This window comes from Atractosteus spatula, chromosome 8, assembly GCF_055471065.1.
Source record: "Atractosteus spatula isolate fAtrSpa1 chromosome 8, fAtrSpa1.hap1, whole genome shotgun sequence".
Classification (NCBI taxonomy): Eukaryota; Metazoa; Chordata; class Actinopteri; order Semionotiformes; family Lepisosteidae; genus Atractosteus; species Atractosteus spatula.
Window position 1 is genome coordinate 31,739,022 of NC_142713.1, and position 21,723 is coordinate 31,760,744.

General features: G+C 37.3%; 2 protein-coding genes across 3 annotated transcripts in view; both read left to right on the forward strand.

Annotated features, from left to right (window-relative positions):
- The window catches only part of lrp6 (low density lipoprotein receptor-related protein 6), a 74,257-nt gene extending 68,306 nt beyond the window's left edge, over positions 1-5,951 (forward strand). The window contains exon 23 of the mRNA XM_088923748.1: positions 264-5,951. Within this exon, the coding sequence (XP_088779874.1) occupies positions 264-552 (289 nt within the window). The 3' untranslated portion in view covers positions 553-5,951. The remainder of the gene's footprint in view (positions 1-263) is intronic.
- A 1,697-nt stretch (positions 5,952-7,648) lies between these two features.
- borcs5 (BLOC-1 related complex subunit 5) overlaps positions 7,649-21,723 on the forward strand; it is a 32,239-nt gene continuing 18,164 nt past the window's right edge. The window contains exons 1-4 of one of the 2 annotated variants that reach the window (XM_088923676.1): positions 7,649-7,943; positions 8,332-8,434; positions 9,040-9,183; positions 19,331-19,488. In XM_088923676.1, coding sequence (XP_088779802.1) covers positions 8,377-8,434; positions 9,040-9,183; positions 19,331-19,488 — 360 coding nt within the window. In that variant the 5' untranslated portion in view covers positions 7,649-7,943; positions 8,332-8,376. The remainder of the gene's footprint in view (positions 7,944-8,331; positions 8,435-9,039; positions 9,184-19,330; positions 19,489-21,723) is intronic. The other variant, XM_088923677.1, reaches the window with a different exon arrangement.

Consider the following 21,723-nt stretch of genomic DNA (forward strand, 5'->3'; position numbering starts at 1 on the left):
ACTCCTTGGTACACAAATCTTAGCTTAAAACCTTTCAACCCTGAGAGCTGAATTTCAGTGCCGCTTTTGGTTATAAGAGCATAAGAAAAGCTACAAACAAGAGGAGGCCATTTAGCTCTTCCAGCCCACTTTTAGTATTTGTAAATAAAACTTTTTTCTATTTTGAAAGTGCTGGCCTGATGAATGAGAATCTAGGCGGCAACGACGAATGGGGAAGCGTTGCTTTGTAAGTATGAACTGACGCTTGTTTGTTTTTGTCACAGCTACAGGCCGTACAGTTACCGCCACTTTGCCCCACCCACCACACCGTGCAGCACCGATGTGTGCGACAGCGACTACACGCCGAGCCGGCGGATTATAACGGCGGCCAAGGGCTACACCAGCGACCTCAACTACGACTCGGAGCCCTTCCCGCCCCCACCCACCCCACGCAGCCAGTACCTGTCGGCGGAGGAGAACTACGAGAGCTGCCCCCCCTCCCCCTACACAGAGCGCAGCTACTCCCACCACCTCTACCCCCCACCGCCCTCCCCCTGCACGGACTCCTCCTGAGCCCCCTCCCGCCCCCCTGCCCCTCCCCGATCCCCTCTTCATACTGTAAATATTCAGAAGAGAGAGACTATTATGAACGAGGAGGAGGGGATGGGGATTTTGTACAGTATAAAAAATATTAAGACAGAGGGGGTTGGGCTGACATGCTGGAGACACTTGTACAGTAAAGAAAAAATATTTATATTTTCTAATACAGCATCTTCTGGTTGTGCCATAGAAGTTTGTATATTAAAATGAATTTGTACATTTTTTAAAAAAATATGAAATCGTCACAAACAGAATACATTGCCTTAATCCAGGGGATATAAATACTACCTTCTTAAGAGGCAGGATGGCAAAAAAAATGCATTGAAATGCAAAAGTTCATATGGAATTATCTGATGCCAAAAAAGGAAACGTTTGCTGTACCTGGGAGTGACTGAGCTGGAGGGTGGAGAAAACAAGCTCAGGATGCAAGGGTGAAATGCGTAAGAGCTTTTGTAAAGCAGCTTTGCGTGGTTTTGATGCAGTGGCCACCTGATCAGGAATGAATGTTGCAATCATGTCTTCATGTAAGTCTGGAGAAAGCTCGTTTTTGATCTGCATGCTTCCTTGGCAGTTTTGAGCTAAAAAAATAATGCATCACATTCTTAAAGGAGAAACAGTTAAATGGAATTTTCTCTCAAGAAAACCTCTTGCCCTGTTGAGTAATCTGCCTGTTCTTGTTTTATGTCAGGATTGTTTGAATTATAATGCAAAACTGGCACATTATTTTTCCATTTCCACTTCTGATGCGTTTTGGAACGCCTTTAATTCTCTAATTAAAGCAATAACCGATGGAATAATTTTGATAATCAATTCTTGCAGCATTGTTTTATGAATGTTCTTCGTGCCCCGCTTGTATCAAGAGTTTTCTGCGCCAATGGACATACCCTGGGTGAATACTCTTCCTTCCCAGGTTTTTTGAAAGAAGTAGATTATAACTTGCTTTCAGATTCATGTCTACTGTGCAATGTTAGCTTAGCTGAAAAAGTGGAAGCCTGACCCTTGTACCTGCTGTTGTACAGTGTTGATAGGACAGTCCTGGAGTGCAGATATAGAACATTGTCTCATGAGACAGGCAGTCAGAACATGTGTGGCCACTTGGTCCTCAAAGGATCCAAGATGGACAGGCTACATTCAGAAGCAATTAACCAAAATCTCACGTTTTTATCTTGATTTTATAGAAATGTGCCAGACTGCTACTGTGGACAAAGCTGTCTCAAAGGACAGAAGCCCAAAGCATAATGTGTTATGTGGATATTGTGCATCTGTCTACCACATGCAGTTCATAACTCTTTTCCCAACTAGTAGGGACAAACCTTTTTCACTTAACCAAGGACAAGCAATCGTGCCTGACCAGTTTTAAACTGTTTTTAATTAAATTTTAAATCCAGTGCCCGGAAATGTTTTCAATATTTTTGTACCACATATTGTGTAGATATCGTATTTATAAGCTATAAAGAAGAATCTTGTATGGTTAGTTTATTGTAAATCTGTCCATTATATCCTTGCAGTACTTTCCTACGTTCTTACAGTATATGCCTCATTTTATTTTTCTATTAAGTGTTAGTCTGAAAGTTTGGAGACAATCTAAGACAAAGACAATTTAAAAAAGATCCAGGTATCGTTGTTTATCCTGAGAAATTACTGCTGTTGATACTTTAAAAGAAAAAACTATTTTTATATTTCACTAGATGGTGTGTTCAGTTATTTCAGATACTACAGTGCCAAAAAAGTTATTCGTACGAGTTTAGTGTAGCAGAGGTGACATACCTTAACAATCGGTACTAATCATTTTGAATGTTAAAATCCTAGTCTTTTTACAGGTTTGCACTGCACATGGTGCAAGATTGTTGGCTGTCATGAGTGTACTAGTACAAATTGTTGCATTCCCAGATGGGTGTTTAAATTGTTCCTAATTGTATATTCGTATAATACACTTGTGTTCTATCAAACTGTTTTTTTCCAGTTCTCCTTTTGCTCTCTGTAAGCTGGCAGCCATCGTTAAAAGAAGGGCTTCTGAATGGAGCTTCTCTCCTCAAAGCCTCTCTTTTTTCCTGTGTGCACCCACTGTTTTTTCAAGTGTGAATGCAAGATTGTATCTAGTCCCGTGTTTAGCTGAACTGTTAGGACTGTCCATAAAGAAAACAAAAACAACCTAAGGGCTTTTCTGTTTTCTGTTGCCTGTGAGGTTCTGGTGTACAAAGCTGCACTTGGTGGAAAACAATTGTATTTTTCCTGTTGCTCTTTCTACAAATCCATTTTGTCTTAAGTTCTCCTTTGTGCTCCACCACGTCGTGCCCATCTAAATAAACTTTCTTTTGTGACATCCAACAGAATTTCTTTCATCTTCACGTTTTGAAGTTTGACTCTCAAAAACTGGAAAAATTAAAGGAGCTGACAACTGTACCTCATCTCATTTGTTATGCAGGTCTAGAGTGGTACATGGACAAGAATGCCTAATGCAGCTGCACAATTCAGTGAATACATTGAATTATTCATTTTTTTTAATTTAACAGCTTTGTTTTAACTTATGGCCAGCATGGTTTGTACTAGGTTTGACATGTGAATTGGATAGTTGACAACTAATCTATGCTCCTGTTCTGGTGTATTTTTTTTCTTGTGGTCAACATATCAAAGCCTAGTTTTGTCCTATTTAAAGTACATTTAAAAAATATTTTTTGTATGATCTGTTCAAAAGCCATTTGTGACCATTGTTAAATTAGTTTGTTTTTTGGAAAGATGGTTGTTACACAACTGTTTTCTATTAATTCAAGGCCTCTAAATAGTACTATTATCTTTTACAAACTGACTTAAATCTGCCTGCTTAAATCATGGCCTTTTTTAGCAGACTATGAATCTATACCAGCCTGATATTCAGGGCACCAAGCAAATTGAGAACTATTTGAACTTGAACTATTCTTGAGAAATGGCTTGGGTCAAAGTAATAAGCAGCTAATTATAACAAAACATTTAATTGATGATGATATTCCTCCAGCAAAGCTGAACCAATCAGTTTGATTCTTGGAGTTCCTTAGTGAACATTTAGACGTGTCGGTCATCTACCAAGCAGCTGAAACTGGTAGCTTTTTTCACAGTTTCCAAATGAAAAGTCATTTTATTAAAAACCTTGCATTCTGATGTTCATTATGACTTTTTATTGTGGGGATTTATCAGAAGTTGCATTTTAAGAGCCGGTATTTCAGAAAGGCCTTTCTAGTTTGTGCAGGTTTTCTGTTCAGAGTGGTTAGGAAGGGAAACAAAGAATGGATAGGCTGTATTTTTTTAAGCTAATGGAATTTTAAACAGCTAACATTAAAACTTCTCAGTACTATCCCTGGTCATAAAGGTGCAAGGTTTTTAAATTTCTCACTAGTATTCTTTTATTGTTAAGGTGCATTCACATATTTTTCAAAGTGAGTGAGAGAAAAATTAATGTTTTAGCTCCACTGGCATGTTGATTAGTTTTGACTTGAAAAGATTTGGTCATTTTAACTTTAGGCATCACCATTAGAGGAAATAAATGCTTGTCATACATTTACTGTTACAACCCAGAGTAACATACTGAAGAGTTCAGATAGCTAGCCATTAGAGGCCCTCCCTTCCAAGATGGAATCAGACCTTTACTTGTGTGGAGATAAAATGTCCATTTGAGTTGGCAAAAAGGGATTCAGAAAATTAGTTCACATCAGCTCATTGTGTGCCACATTGTTCCGCACATTTAGGAAGTGGTTTTTCATTGCCCCGTTGGGTATGTTGCCATTCATTGTGGGGAAAACGGGGCAGCCTTTGTATTCTGTTTTAGAGAATATTTAGCATATTGGGTTGCACAACAGAAAAAGAAAGATTGAATATAGATGGTCTGTTTTTTAATAAAAGTGTAATGTTACATAATTGCACACGCTGGCCTTGCAACCATCTGATGATAGTTATCACATTTGGAAACCAGACCCCAAAAGAAAATTGTAAAGTCTTAAAATTTACGAAATGAATTGGGGGAAAATTGTAATGTATGTTTAATGACTTGGTAAACTGATTTAGTGTTGGATTTGACTGAAGCAAAACAAGTTTAACAGGAAGCGAAGGAAATAAATTCTTGCATGTTTAAATCACATCAGCACCAAGGAGATGACTGTCTCCTTGGTAAAATAGAATTAAAACTGGACATGGTTTTACAAAACCATTTTGTTCCATTTGTTTAGGTCCTGTTCCTCTAAAGACAGCACTCTGAAGGTTATGTAAGGATAAATATTAACGGGAATTGCTGCTCTTTTTGTTAACTTGTATAGCCACAGTCTTCATAAATGGTCTGCTATTTCCTTTGGGTTATTGTACTGAGGTTAAGTTTTCATAGGTGGTAAATACAGGATGTCCTCACAAAACCATATTTAACCATGGAAATTGTTCTGGGATTCATCCCAGAAAAAGATATGAAAAGAGTAATTTCTTTTTTCTGATGTTTTTATGGTCCAGACATGATTTTTTCATATACTGTACAAATAACTGCTATCAACTCAGTTTAGAAGTGAGATGTTGCAGTATGCTTTCATGTCTTGTTTTACCTTTTTAATTCACTCACAAACCTCATCTGTTTAAAACTGGGACCTGCTCACTGCTGAAATGACCGTTTTCTGTTTAAACATTTTATTTTTCACTGCTGCTTCTTTTATCTAATTTCCAGACAAAGCCGGCAAAGGTTGATTCCAACCTCCATGTCCAATCTAGTTCCCTTCATTCGCCCGGTCTTGAATCTTTCCATTCGTTCCAGAACACCTTTTGAGCACTTCATTTTAAATTTAGGCTTGAAAATGATGGTGACATGGCAATATGTTTGGTAATTACTGTTACTTGAAACAATTCCCTCAGTCTCAAACCAGTGCATGATCCTTAAGTTCGGTTGCTTACCATTTGTAGAAAGATTGTTTTGGAAATAGTCACAAATTGTTACGGGACATTTTGTTTTTACTTCTCTCCTGCAAATAATAGAATATGACTGTCATTGTAGTAATTTCTGGCCTCCAATTTTTGATGGAATTTAAGCAGGGAATGCTGTAGATCAAGTATTAAAAGCAATTTTGGTGTCATGTAATTGCAGAGCTACAATAGGTTTGGGAAAAGTTGCTAAAAGCCGCAAGGTCTTGTTTGCATTTGTTTCATCCATTTTGATACCATGGTGCTTTGCAAGGATGTATATTCAAAATGACCAACATTTGGTTAGTTCTATCCATTATTTCCACTAACAACCTTTACTTTTGTAAATTAAATGCTTTACATGTAAGCTGTGTATAAAACAAACGTGTACAGCCCTTTCAGTAACTATTATAAGCTGTTGTATCAAATGAAATGTTGATTTTTATAATAAAATTGAAATTTTACCTTGGTTTGTCTTTTGTAATGCTTCCTTAGCTGTGAACCACAGAAGACCCGCAGACTGATGTGAATCAAAATGCATTGCTTACCTTCATTTCCAACTACCACCGAGTTCAGTGTTGGACATACTGTAAATGTTGGGGCTTGATCCCTCATACAGTTCATTTTAAAATCTCTGCATATGTACAGATCTCTGATTGTATTATACGGGGGAATATTTCAACATGACCATAAATGAGCAAGAGCAGTTTTTGGCTGTCTCGTCATAATATCCAAATTGTCGGTAAAATGTATTTCTTAGAATTTTTTTTTACATTTTTATGTATGAGAAACACTAAAGTTCAAATGATTTTCTACCTTCTCCCGAAGGCAGAATAACAGGTTTAGTTTCTCACATTATAAATTGTGGGCATATTAGTTTATAGTATGTGGTTGGTGTATTAGTATACGATTTCCTTACCTTCACGAATTTGCGTGTGTGGAATGTGATAAACATACTGGTTCCACTTTTATCTCCCATCTTCTGGTGAGACTGGAGGTGCATAATCCCAGCCCTGCAAGTTTTACCAAAAAAGTTCAGACGTGATTAGTACAACGAAAAGCATATGCGCTCAAGTAGAATGAAATGTAGACGATCCTGTAAAACAAGGGGACAGATTCTCGACTAGTGGAGTTATGTTTCAGTCAGATGTTGGGCGGAGTTAAAATAATTCAAACGAGAGACCATTTGGCTGATCTATCTTATTCAAATATGGGAAAGGAAAGTTAACACTGGACCACAAACATTGGCCTACTTAAATATGCTATTTATCTTAACACAACCTAGCTACAAAAGGAAATCTTCAAATCTAGCAGCAACCTGCAGAAATTATTTTAAAGTGACCCCAAAATATGGAATACCAGGTAAAGTAAAATTGTATTTTCCAACACTTCACGTATGATAGGTCTATACTTATTTTTGATTTTTTACTCGTATTATATTGTAATTATATGATTTTCTAACATCACATTTTTGTCACGTAATATAAAGCAAGCAGTAATTTCTTTTGCAATTGAGAAGGGCTCACTGAAATCGGTTTATTTTTGTGCAGGGTGCCATCTGGTGGATTTTATAATTGTCTACCGGGCGACATTGGTTTTGTGACTATCTTGTAAAATTGCATACTTTTATTACGCATCACGGAAATATGATTTAAATGTAGCAAATCCTAAATTCTTAAATGTATCGTTTCAAAATAAGTTGAATATAGATTTTGATGTTACTGGAAACTAAAAAATATTTTGTTACTGGAAGTGTAATTGAAAGATCTCGCGTTCGTTGTACCTTCGGCCATAGGTCCCAGTGAGATGTGCAATGTCTCTGCTAGAACTTTTAATTGTTATAGATTAGGTAGTATTCTTAGAAATGTCATAAAAGGATTTCTTCTGCAAATTGCCTTAAATACTTTGCAGCTGTCCTCTATGATCCGTTAACTTGAGTGTGTGTGTAAAGTGTTCAAATTATATGTGAGGGGATCATTGTAGGGCATGTTGTGAAAGCTACGCTTGAAAACGGCTACACATGAATCCGAGTTACAGTAAATAATACAGGATCAACTGGGATTCTTCCCTTCACACACTGAATCGGAAGGGAACAGTCGCCACCGAAGACTGTTTGCATCACGACCCGGAAGTGAACATACCAGCTGACAGCATTGTTGTTGTTGCAGTTCTGGTTTTGGTAGAGATTTGATTGTATGAGCGAGTTGAAAGAATCGTTCCCTTCTGCCGCAGAAGGGCGGCGGAGACGTTTCTAAAGTGATTCTACCGGGTTTATTAAAATACTGTATATTAAGTTATTTACATTTCGACGTTTTCACATTTACACACGAAAAAGAAGGGGAAAAAACGTTTGGGAGGACAAATTAAAATGAACTTGTAGTGTACATATCAGTTATACTGAAGTTAAAAATTAAAATAAACTGAAGACGCTTGAGAAGCACCGAAAAAAGAGGAACCTGGTAAGATGGCACGCCGAACCATGTTTCAGTCTTTTTTTACGTTAGTCGCTTCATTTTCTTCAAAAAAGGTTGTGCTTTTATTATCCTAAATGCAAAACCTGTCTTTTAATAGGTAGGCTGAAAACGTCTTCATTGTCATTTGATATTCGTTATTGTGGTTTTGACAACGACCTATAGAATATTTTTACCCATTATAAGAATCCTCTATGTTGTCTTTTATAAAGAAAAAGTGGATGAAGTTAGCTGCATGAACATTTATTGTTTGATAACTACAAAGCCAGCTGGTATCGCAGTTCCTGCAGCGAAATGCTTAACTTTCTGAATGGTGGAAGCTTGGTGGTGTGAGGTGTTGGTTATTGGAGCCCAGTTTGTGTCCTGTATCTTGCAGGTTTAAGCTGCTGAGAAAGCCAGGGTTTCAGCCAGAACTGTCACAATGGGAGCAGAGCAAAGTGCTGATTCTGACCACAAGCATTCAGACCTAAACTCCGCAGGTAATAGCCACTGTCGCAAATACCCCCGCCCTAAAGATGAAACCATGTTGATTCTTTTTAGAGATTTACTGTTTCATGATCACAAGGCTTCAATTTAGTTATTTAAGCCTGTTCTTTTCTCTGCTTAAAACACTATGTGAAATATTATTCTGTGATGTATATAGCCAAATTCTGTTTTTTTAAGAATCAGTCTGAAACTACTGAAGTACAGCACCAATGATACTGCAATGTCACATTTTATGCTTTTTTAACAATACAGAAATATTGCTTTACAAGTACAGTATGCGTGCATTTGAGAAAGTGTGCATCAGACCATTCCTTTAGAATCCCTTTGTTCTGCCCATGAATTCCCTTTCATTCATTTTATGGTCTTTTTGATCTTAATGTTTGGCCAAGTCTTAGATATGGTGTCTGGCATTTCTGTTCATTTGTCACAGGGATGCATTGGTTCAATATGTAGCATAGGCTGTATCAAATTCCAAAATTAAACAATGGACAAATACATGACCGTACCTAAAATTGTGTATTGTTGCCCTGATTTGTACTTGCATTCTTAATTTTTTAACAAACATTGCTGATCATCAAATGGTTTTGTGTTTCTGTAGCGATGCCTTCTCCAGCCAAGCACAAAGCCAAAATGGATGACATTGTTGTGGTAGCACCAGGAACGCAGTCCCTCCGGAATATTCACAACGACCCAGATGTCATCAAGCTGCAGGAAATCCCAACCTTCCAGCCTCTCTTGAAAGGTAAGGGGATGGTCTTGTCTCTGTAAACCCCAGAAATGGTACCATTTAATTTGGGACTGTTTGCTTTTCTCTGTGAATTTTCAAGCATAGCTTTTCAATCACTGGGTGTCTCCATTACTGTTGCAGGATTTGCGAGAGTTGTCATCTGGTACTGATGTATATATAGGAAAAAGTATATGTATATATACAGTAGGATGTATAAGTAGTGTACTGTAGTCAAACTGAGGCTTTTAATTGCTCATTAAAGCCTTTGAGAAAAACTTATTTTGTCTTTCCTTTCAACTGACACTCCTTTCTTAATCCTCACACTGTGGAATGTTGTTTACTTAAATGCCACAATTTCAAAGTGTCAGCAGGAGTTCTTCAGTGATTTATTAAAATGAGTGGTATTGTACGGAAGCAAAAGCCCATTCATTTTTTACTTAGCTTAAATTATTTCTTTAATTAGTCACCTTTCAGTTATTCTTTTTTTTAAAAAATTTTTGACCAAATATACATCTTCTCATATCTTGCTCAATCTTCTGCTGTAAACCAGGAAAAATACTTTTGTATTTGAATTAGGGGATTTGGAAATTGTTGTTATTACACTGTAAAAAAATAAAGACGTGAAGACAAAAAAATTAAATCTTGATTTGAATCCAGAAAAGTTACCTTTACTTTACATTGGACTCTGTGTTGTCTCTCAATCCCAGGTACAAAATGAAACTCACGAGGGACGTAGCTGACAGTGTAGGCTACATGAAAAATATCATGATTTGATATGGATACAAAATTTACCTAAAAAAAGATGTCAAGTATTTTGAGAATGATGTTATTGATTAGAAAAATGTAGAGCACTGAAGGAATCTATATTATATTATATCCACTAGATGGAAGTATCACCAAAAAAGTTTGTCTTCTTACGTCTTCCTAAAAATGACTCATACTGGCCAGGGGCTAGGCTACTTTGTGAGGGTGCCGTGTGAAAGTACTGTTTCATTCATTTCAGTTAAAGAGGATGTTTCGTTTATTTGCAGGAATGACAAATAACATCATGTTTATGACAGTAGATGAAATCTGGTAGGCATCTACTGTACTGCAGTGCTCATATACTGGCTGCTGTGGTGTGTCAGTAACTAGATATTTTCATTGGAGGCACAAGACAGTGAAATGTGGATGAGTCAGAGCATATTATTAGCTTTTTTAATTTGTCAATTCAGTATAAATACTAGGTAGTACTGACTTGCAAATAATACACACAGAATCCTCTTAAGCAATGAACCTTCTGGTTTTGCACTTTGTTTTTTAGGGTGCTCAACAGGCAAATTTCTACCAAGAAATGGTAATTGCCCCAGTTCATTGACAGTAAAGCTGTGCATCATATAATGTTAACAACGTGATTGTTTGCCATTGTCAAATGATCAATGATTTTGATTTTATTGTAAACTGAACATTTTAATTTATTTATAAAATAGTGTTCAATTTACAGAATAATTTAGAGAGCATTTCAATATTGTTACAATAGCAGAATGCAAAGACATTTCTGTAGAATTTGATATTTGGAATTGAAATTTGAACTTTGGAAGCTTTTCAAATCAGCAGAAAAGGAAACAAAAGATGTCTTGTGAAAATGTGTGAATATGGAAGGAAGCAAGGTCAAAGGGAAGACTGTGCTGGATGTTTGTTTTTTTCCTTTCTTTATACATCTATATTATATTTATTTATGTATTGTAGAAGAGTGTGTGGTGGGAAAAAGTGGGCCTTTACATCAGAGAGCTTGTTTCCTGGTAGAATTGCTCACTGGACAAACGTGTCTGAAGATGAAAATCTTCAACTTCTAAAGCTCTTTTGGCTTTAGAATTATCGGTCCAGGAGTGGTTCAACCAGGATGCTTGAGCCCTTTAGTCCAGACATTAATGGCTTGAGTCTGTGCAGTCATTAGCCACATGTGACCTGGTTTTCCTAAGCAGTGGCACACAATTGACTCATATCTTCCAGGAATGTGTGGCTTGAGATGATTCGCCATGCAGCAGAGACCCTTGCGTTAGATACCTGTGAGGCTGCAGTGTTATAAGTAAGACTTAATCCTTAAATAGTAAGTAATCAGGAATGCACTTGAACATCTCATCCCGTGGACAACATATCTTATAGCAGAATGTCCCCAGTCACCTAATTGTGGCATTGGTGTGGAAGTTGAGGTTCAGAGGAAAGATTGCTACCAAGTCGTGTTGATGCAAGTGGGCTTCAACACCCCTTGCAGCTACAACCTGGCTTTCTCTAGATGTTCTTTGACTGATCAGGCCCATGTTGTTGGGACACAATCAGGCTATACTGTGACAGAAAGAAAGGCCACACGTTTTACCACCTTATTTGAATGTGTCCCTACAAAAACCTATTTTGTAGATCATAATTGGGTGTCCAGTATTATCTTTGTGCTTGACCATGTGACATTTTCTTAGCTCTGTCCAAATCTAGAAACACAAATCTATGTGTTCCACTATCTGATGACCTGTAGGAATGGCCATGTCACACTGTGTGGTAAACTCAGCTGCAGTCATCTCCGCTGCAGTGACTGTCAGAAATGCTGTATTTTTATCTCAAGAAAAAGCAGGTCATGGGTTTCATTGTTTATAAACAATATGCATTCAAGCTTGAGAGTCTGTCTGGGCCCTTAACATAATAAACAACAGTACTTGTACTTCTGTGTAACTGCAGTAGACCTACTGTACCTGAACTACACTAACATGAGTCACGTTAAAAAATAAGCAAAATATTTTTTAAACTTATTTTTCAGTTATTTTTTTCATATATTATTAAAAATGTTGCTGTATATAGACAAATATTTAAAAACTGTTAACCAACAGAGAGATATTTGCAGATTTCTGTAGTATTCTTCTGATTTAATGCTAACCACCAGAGGGCAGGAAAGACAAGCACGTGGTACTGTGTACTATAATCAAAACTACAAGTAATCATCGTTAAGTCTCGTAACTGAGGAAGATAAAAAAATGTAGAAACACTTTTTTTCAATAGTGAAGTTGTGTTAATTGGATAAATAGATTTTAAGTATTGTTTAAAGTTTATCATGTTTTGACTGCTGCAGTTCAGCACCGTGAACGTCTTTAGAAACATCAGTGAAACATGAATAAGAGACAATATGGGAAGCAGTAATACATTGCAAACAGAATATTAGGATATCTTGTTAAAAGCATAGAATTTAAATAATGGGATGTTAAATTGAAATTATACACTTCTCTACCTTGCTTAGAATTTTGTATTCAGTTTCACTCATTGCCACAAAAAAAATATCGGTGCTCTGGAATCCCACAGGAAAGAAAAAACAGGTACTTGAATGTCCTGTGCAGACAGACTATCAGAACTGAATCTTTCCTACCTTGAACAGAGACAGCTGCAAGGACACTGTATTGACTTAATCTGAAGTAACACAGAAAAACACACTAAAAGACACAGGTGCGAATTCAAGGAAGTACATTTAGAACTGAGAAGAAGATGCACGTCTTTACACAAAGGATAATCTCTACTGTGCCCAAGGCGTGGGTCTTGTTGAGGAGAAAAAGGGAATATAGTAGTTCCCATTCCCATAGAGTGTAATCCAATTTATGGAAGATATTGATACGAAATAAGTGTAAATCCTACGACTACTACAGAGGGGATATTTGAATGTATTTAAAGAATATAACACAGAGAAAGTTCTTGAAGTGTGGCTACAAACTGTATCCTATCTGGGACCACCAGAAAAAAAAAGTAGGTTTATTGTGCTGGAGGCTCTTAACCACCTCCATGTTTTGATGGAAATGGGAGAATGAACTAAATGTATTTTCCAGACATGTTAAAATACCTCAGCTAAAATATATGCTGGAATATACATCAAAACAAAACCAAGGGTGTTTGAATTTCAAAAAGGAGGTTTGGCCGAGAACTGAGATGTAACATATAAAATATATCCATAAGCAAGAAAATAGTGAGGTTGAACTCATACCTAAAGGCCTCAGGTGTTTTTCACAAGACCCTGTGGTTCAATAAAACTGAAGTGAAACTTCTCATCCTCAAAGTAAAACAGTGAAAGGACACTATAGGCAGCATTTCATTTGTAAGCTCTGAGGTAGAAATGGGTCTTTTCCATTAGTCAGGGTACTGGTCAGTTCTGCACCCTAGAGGATAAATGTTTTAGGGCCTCTGTGTCTCTTTCTGCTGAAAGATATGATGATGTGGCTACATTTTCCTCTGCATTATAGTGAATCTTAAGCCCTTTGCTATCTGAATGGAATTTTTTTTTTTCACAATATAGGCTGTCTTACATATTGACTGAATTTGTGTCCTTTTTCTACAGTATGTCCCTCTGTCCCTCAAGATATCTTTTTTCAGGTGGTGCCAGAAGGGTGCAGCTGATTTAATGGTTTCATGTTGATAATGTTAAAGGATAATATACTAGTTGGGAAAACCAAAACTTTGTGGTGATGACATTTGCCACAGACTGTGCATTTGACAGGATTGTTCTGCCTTGTTGTAAAAGTTCAGTGATGAGTGGCATAGGACATTTTGGTTGTAAAAAGCATACTTTCTAATGCTGAGATCGTCATAAAATAATGATGATGATCTGATTTCAGATAGTCATGCAATTAACCATATCAGATAATAATATCCTGATGCCAGGCTATTGACACTCTATTGTTTTCTTCATGTATAATAGGATATAAGGGGTTAGTACATGAATTTACAGTCACAATACAACATTTTTAATAGAATTTTATATCTTTTTGTCCTCAGGGTTACCAATTCATCTTTATTCAGTACAAATCAGTTTTATTTTGTGATCCTCGAATTTGATGTATTTTGTTATATTTTGTAGTCAAAGTAGCATACTGTCATTACAAATTTTAGGACACTGAATTAAGTCTACTCAGTGAAGGACAGTTTTGGGCCTCCCAGACAAGAATGTACACAAGGATATTTGTTTTTACTTCACCTTCAAATTATTCCTTATCCCTCCCTCTTAAGCAGTCTAATCCATTCAGATTTAAAAAGGAATTGATCTTTGTCCTTCACTTTGAAATTGTCAATTGCACCAGATGGTGAGCCAACGGCAAAAACCCACTGTCACTCTTTTTCATGTCGATATCTCTTATGAACCAGAAGGGTATTCATTCCACAGCAAGTTATGTATGTGTGACTTATGTGCATATGAATATGCAAAGGCTGTTTGAGCCTCCCAGATCTGAGCATTTGTCTTCAAGAGATTTAATAAATGACCTCTGACTGTCATGTTAAAGAATTTTAAATTAAATTTTTATTTTTGATATGCATATAATCACATCATTTGAAGTCACCTAGTGTGTTGTTTCAGCTAGACTTGCAGCAGTGATACTTGTAATCACACAGGGAATGCCAATTAAAGGAGAGCTACATCTCTCACTAATGTCACCGGAAAGCAGCAGGTGTCTGGACAGTCGCTGTTTTCCAGGAGCTAAGAGAGCCCTGACCAGCTAATCACGATCCTACCCTCAGCAATGCTGAGCCGACTGTGTGCCTCCATTCGAGGATTCCTGGTTATAGTCTGCTAATGAGATTTGCCATGTCTGAGTATCTTCTGCTCTTGGAGGGAGTAAAGCCGGTGGGCCCTTGTTTAAATACTTTACTCAAGAATAGTCTTAAGATCCTTGGAATAGCGACTTGAACATCACAGAAGAGGCCATTTCCTGGGACAATATGTGAAATAATTTATATCCTGCCCCCATAAACTTCTCCCCATCAAAATGTGCACTTACCTTCGCAGAGTGTGTCTGACCTGTAGACAGTCCTATGAATCTGGACGGTGGGGGGAATGATGACTTGAATGTGGGCCTTTCAAACTTCATCATTCCTTCAAACTGGGAGTTTTCAGTTCTTCAAACTGGGAGAAACAGATCTGGTTGGCTGCACGGCTGGTTTTGGATGGAGAGCCTCTGCTTCCCTTCCCTGGATGACTGGACCCGCACCCGTCTTGACATCATTCACTGACGGGGATCCACAAGGCTGGTAGCTGCTGCTGCCGCTGACATGGCCAAAGTCTTGTGACAATGTCTTTAAAGGCCTCTTAAAACATCCAGAATTTATACCTATTTGTGTATAATTTTAATTGGAACAGTTTGACTGCTCTGCGGTCATTATTTTTTTTCTAAGACCTGTGGGATTTTGTACTTTGCATACAAAAATATAACTTCAAATCTTCACATCCCATTCTTAAAGGCAGTTATTGAGCCATACTCATTTTACCCCTCTATGAGATAGCAGATTATATAAAGTATCACTTAAAGTTGGAGCTTTTCTGTTGGTTCAGCTTTTCTATTGGTTGTTGTATTACACAGACTATCAGCAACACGCAGTTATATAGGCTACTCCACTGTAAAAGAAACCAGATCATGACACATGCATCGTGATGTCTTTTTAGAATAATTCATTATACTGTGAAGTTAGTATACCTTGGCTATTTCTATTTTCAGTGTTTTATGGTTTAAATTTATGTTCCAAATAATTTGTCTTCATATAATTTCAAGTAAAAGTCTTCCCTTGCTATTTGGCCACTTCCATGTTAATGTGAGATGAGTTACATTTTCAATAGTATGCATAGTAATAACCTGAGGGTCAGCCATGACCCAGAGGCACTTAATGGGAATTAAAACTTGATGTTTCCGGGATCAAGCTGTGGTTGTTGAACGGGTTGTGTATGTATTCTCCTTTCTTGTGTACACCTGACATTCACACTACAGAAATGCTCTGGGAGTATTATTTCTGTAAAATGCCGGGCTCTTTGTAATTTGTGTCATTGTGATAAAACTGCCCTGGACAGGTGTCATCTCTCCTAAAATATGGAACGACGCGTGACTATATGCAAGTCATGTGCGGTTTCCTTTGCTTACTTATCTTCTGACATTGTAAATAATTGCTGCTCTTTGCACATTGAAAAGTCTTGCAGCTTGTGATATTCCAGTGACACAAATGATCATTCGATTTTTCTGCATCCCACCTTATGCATCTTTAATCAGAAGGCTACAGTTAACCACAGCATTATAAGCAACCTTGGCTGGTTGAAAAGTGGAACTTAATACACTCCACTTTAAGGTTGTCTGAGAGATTCAAGACTTCAGAAAATGTTCTGTCCCAGCTTTATCACCCAGTTATCAAATAAATCAAATAAATAAAAAGGTGTGTTTAAAATAATATGTAGGTTACTTTTGGAGAGGGACAATAAAGCAGTAAAAAACTGTTAATAAAAATGCTGTATGCCCAAACAAATGTAAGTATTCTTGTGTTTAGTAATACTCTCATCACTTTTCCTAAGTAAAAAGTATTTGAGTATAAAATATGTAGGGAGTTCATTTTTATAAATATGGAACCAGATTCGAATGGGATGTTGGTCTAAAATATAGTGTTGGTATAAAATTGTAGTAATTTAAGTAGTGGAGTACCACAAGGAGCTATATTAGAACCACTGCTATTTTATAACTTTCCCAATTTTACATTGTAATAATACAATAATTTGTTATAGTTAGAAAGCTAGATATGCTTGCAGATATTACCAAAATAGGAGGAATAGCAAACTTTGTAGAAGCAGCAAAATTGTGTACTATATTCCATGCAGACAAAAAAAAACATAAGCTATAAATATTTTAATTGGACTATAATGCACTTGAAGAAAGTAATATGGACTCCAAAGATTTAGGTGTACATGACTCATTTATGTCTTCTAGACTGTCTGGTGAATGTTATTTTAAAATGTTACATCATAAAACCTGATTTCAAATACTATATACACTTTTGGTCACCATGTTACAAAGATATTGTTTCTGTTCTTGAACAAAGCAAAGCAGAATACAAGGGACAAGTTTGATTTAGGATTGGAAATCATTAAATTCATTTACAAAGTCAACTCAGTGGACTTCTTCAGAATAAACTGTACAGAAAAAACAAGTGGAAACTCTGAGGAAATTCATTTTAAACTGAGAATGGGAAGCCCTTCTTCCCACAAAGGGTTGTCACTCATGTTGTTAAAGCTGATAACCGGGCTTCTTTCAAGAAACAGCTGGTTCAGAAACTTGGATCAGTTAGCTGCTAGAATTAAATAAACTACATTAGTCAAATGACATCTCTTCTGTAATGTTTTTATGCTCTTATGATCTGATGTTAGACCCTGTCTTGTAACATTTGCCAGTACATTTTGATGGCCGTTTGGTTTTGTATCATGTTTTTTTTGCAATTTCAGCAAGCTATCACAGATGTGATTGTTGCATCACAACCAAAGCTTCCTAAATTGGCCTAGAGAGTTAAGTGTGGCAAAGGCTTATTGAATATTCTGTGAGATCTAATCTACTGCTTAAAATAGTGCAGGGGTACATATGAGTCATTTGTCTAAGCAGAGAATACAGTAGTGTTCTGTGAGAACGTATCCATTCCCTACAATCAAAGCATTGAATCTGCTCCAGACAAAACTTGAAACTTTGTTTCAGCAACACTTGTGACCGTACAGTCTATGCTAAAATATTCATGTAGCTGGTGTCATTCCCCATTTCTTCCATTTGATGAAAATAGCGTGTGCCGACATGTTCATTGCTTACAATATTTTTCCCAACGTTCAACATTCAAATATACCACTTAAGACAACAGCTGGCATTCAGATTCTTAATGATTTGGGATAGCTCTGTAGTTGTAAATGCACTTATTCATTAAATGTAGTTGATGTGGATAAAGTAAATATTTGTTTTCAAATAAGGCATTGTGGTGAAGTTTATAATGACTATTTCTCAATCTCTTGTGGAAATATAATCATGAAAATGTTTAACCTGATGTGTATTGAAACTTCTTTTTATATTAAAGGTTTGTTTCAGGTGACTGGTGACATACTCGATAACATTATGATAAATCTCTTCAGAAATTATGTATTGCGGTTTGGTTTCTGCATTTCATAAAATATGAGTAGGCCATGTCCGAAAAGTCACACTAAACCTTAAGCCCTTCCACCAGGACCACACGTTTGTGATATAGAGCAAGTGTGGCTTTAAGGAAGGTGTGTGAGCATTCAAGGTTACACCGTTCTAAAAGGGGTCTTGAGACACCCTAGTATGTCGTCACTTGCTGGTTACGGCTCACTGTCAAACCGAATGTCATGTCATCTGTCCCTGCACAAAAGTAAAAACTCATAGTGATGTTGAGCAGGCTCAACTCAAAATGGAAAAGTAAATTAAATATAGAATATTTGGCAATACAGCTTTCTGTTAATTCAAAGTTTTGTGTTATTAAACACTTTCTTTCCATGCACTGTAGGTAAATGGATATTCATCAGTCGAAATGGGGTACTCAGTTCATGGAATAATAACTTCATACCTTGAATACATATGAATATAAAGTAGCCTAATGAAATTTCGTTTTTCATAAAATATTGAGCTTTAAGACTATAAAAATACTTTCTCCATGGCAACTTGACTCCTATCAGTTCTAACTTATAGGTTAGAACATGAAATTTCATGATTTTGCAAGGACTTTGGGGGGAATTCAGTTCAGTGAAATGTGGTCTGATGCAGACTTGCGAGAAGGCTGCATTGGGGGCACTCGAGAACACCCCTGTGAAACATAAATTAGAAATGGGACGCCCTAAGCCCTTGCAGACCCTCGTGGGAACCTACATATGAAGTGCCCAAGACCGCAAAGACAGCCTTGCTGATTTTAAAAATAGTTATAGTACATGTATTGATAATGCAGATAATACATTATAATGATATGAATACATATGAATGTGTATTTTCTGTTTTTAGTTTTTCTGGGATCTTTTGTATGACTGACTCACAACTTTTGCCGTTTGGAGCAGTTCTATACTCAAGGAGAGTTTTTATAACGGCTCAGAGCTGCAGGTATTTGGCGAATAAACCTGCTTATTCATGGCCATCTGTGAAATTCACATCTCTCTGTCTAGTACCTGTCTCTCCCTTGTTGTACCGATCAAAAAAATAACCCCACTCTCAGAACACAAAATATTGGAAAATCTTCTGATTGTTAGCGACCGTTTGTAAATTTCGCGATGCTGTATGCCAACGCGTTTCAGACATTTCCACTCTGCCCATCCAGCCGTATTTCCTGTGGGTGTGGCTCAGCCAGCGTGTTCTTCTGTCTTCTGCAGGGGTCCTGAGTGGGCAGACATCCCCAAGCAGCAGCAGGCTGGAGAAGCTGGACTGCGTGCAGGTGCTGCAGCTGTGTCTGAGGTACCAGGACCACCTGCACCAGTGTGCCGAGGCCGTGGCCTTTGACCAGAATGCCCTCGTCAAAAGAATCAAAGAGGTACAGTACAGTGTCGGCTCCTTCACTTCGCTGTGTGTGAGGGGCTTTCTCCAAAAAATGCGTCCTCCGCAATCATCTTTTCCCAGTGATGTCAAAGCTTTTTCACTAGACCAGCACCTGCAGTGGTGTGGTCCCCCGCGGAACAGGGGCGGAATACCAGCACCAACGGGGCGTTGTGGTTTTACTAGACAGCTCGTCTGCTCAGAGTTCACTGATTAATGGCAGGTAGAGGTTAACTGTTTGAGTCTTCACATGGGGTTGGGTTTGTATGAAAGTGTGACACCTGCGTGTCAAGCAGGGAGCAAATAGATAGTGGGTCTCGGCAATTAGTAGTAGAAAGACCAGAAGGTCTCATTGTGGGAGTTCCACACTGTAAATTATCCAAATTATTCGCTTTGTCCAAAGTGACTTACACTTACACACACAGCTTTGTGTTTAACTGAAACAATCTGGGCAAAGTAACTCGCTCAAGTGTACAACAGCAGTGTCTCATCTGGGATTTGAGCTCATATCTTTCCAGTTACAACCCTAAACACTGCACTACACTGTTGTGTGGTAACTCTGGAGCTTCATTAAAGGTGATGTTCTACAGTATATAGGTTTTGGTACTGGGTAAACAGGGATTAGTGGCTGCTGGTAGTTAAACAGAAGTGTCTATCTAAATGTATAGCTAGAGCTACAAAGAAGGCTTTATTTAAAGGCTTTTTATTAACAAAATAGTGTTTGATTTGTGTGCAGTGGTGTACGAAGGTCACTGAAACCACACTACCAGAAGTGGGGATTTTACAGATTTTACAGCACATAATAGTGTTTCTTGTTTCAAAAGGGTAATGGCAGCAGTGATGTGACACTTAAAATCTGTTTTCTATTTATCAGATATTTTCCCCATTTAGTTTATTTTTGGAGAAAAAGCCATGTCAATTCATTTTCCTACCTCAAATTCGCTTGCTCGTATGTTCATAATACATTGCTATTGGAAACTTATGAATGTATTTATCTCTTCTACCACATTTTTGTATAAAAATATTATTTGAAAAGTATTGTCCTGAATATGAACAAGTAAAGGTTTTATTCCATACTGTGCTGAAAAAGGCTGTGCTGAAGAAGGCTCCACAGCCGAAACGTTGTGTTTCCTTTCTTCTCTTTTCAGCATGGAATAAATCTTTACTTGTTCCTTTGCAGCCTACGCTTGCTGACGCAGCTCCTAACTTGAACTACTTGTCTTGAATATGACTGTTTTTAAATATTTTTAAAACTTTGTGTGGATCCTCAGTTGTGGTATCAGATTTAAGAAATGAAACCACGCTATTGAAATCAAGCAATGTTGAAAGTATTACATTGTACCAGTTTATTTACATGACTCGGAAAACTTCGAAAACACTGCAGTGCAAGTCTTGGCAACAACAACTTCTAAACACCTTAGTAACCCTCAGCACTTGGGTTAATCAAGCACCTGGTTAATTCAGCAATTAATTTATTGGACAGTTCAAAGTCCTATAATGGCATGGAACAGAAGAGTTGAAGCTGATTACCCTTTAAACTGTGTTTCATTTATTCCATTATTATTTGTTTTTAAATATGCAAAATACTGTAATTGATACTTTATTATACATTGGTATTCTTAGTTGTGTTGGGAGAAGGCATAGTTGACAACCTGGTATCCCTCTTCTACCATTGTGTATGTTTATTTTTCCTGTTTCTTCTTCTTCCACACATCGTTCTTCCTCTAGGTCCATCATTTTGATTACTGCATGCTTGTTCGCTTTAGGCACTAAGACAGGTAATCAGTTGCAGATTCACATCAGGTTTGCCGAACATTAGGAGTGGAGTAGGAGGAACTGGGAATGAAGACCACTGTGGCTAAAGAAAGATAACGTTCAAATAATGTGAATAGTTCTCTGTTTGGAAAATCATTGATGAGGAAAGTTTTCTAAAACCAGTACCTGCCGAAATCAAAGATTTTTTAAAATGTAATTATCATTAATTTAAATGCCACACATACATTTTGGGGCTGACATATTGTTCCAGGGTTATATTTGTGCACTTTAGTTGGGAAATCAGTCGGAGTACTTCAAAGTAGAAAGAAGGAGAAGGATCAAAGACCTGTGCAGAATCAATTTAGTCTCTCTAACTTTAGCAAGGATGTTTTTTTTTTTAAATGCATTACCTGATAGAGGCAAATAACTAGAGAATGAGAGTTATTTCCATTTTGAAGCCGCATGGTATGCAGACCTT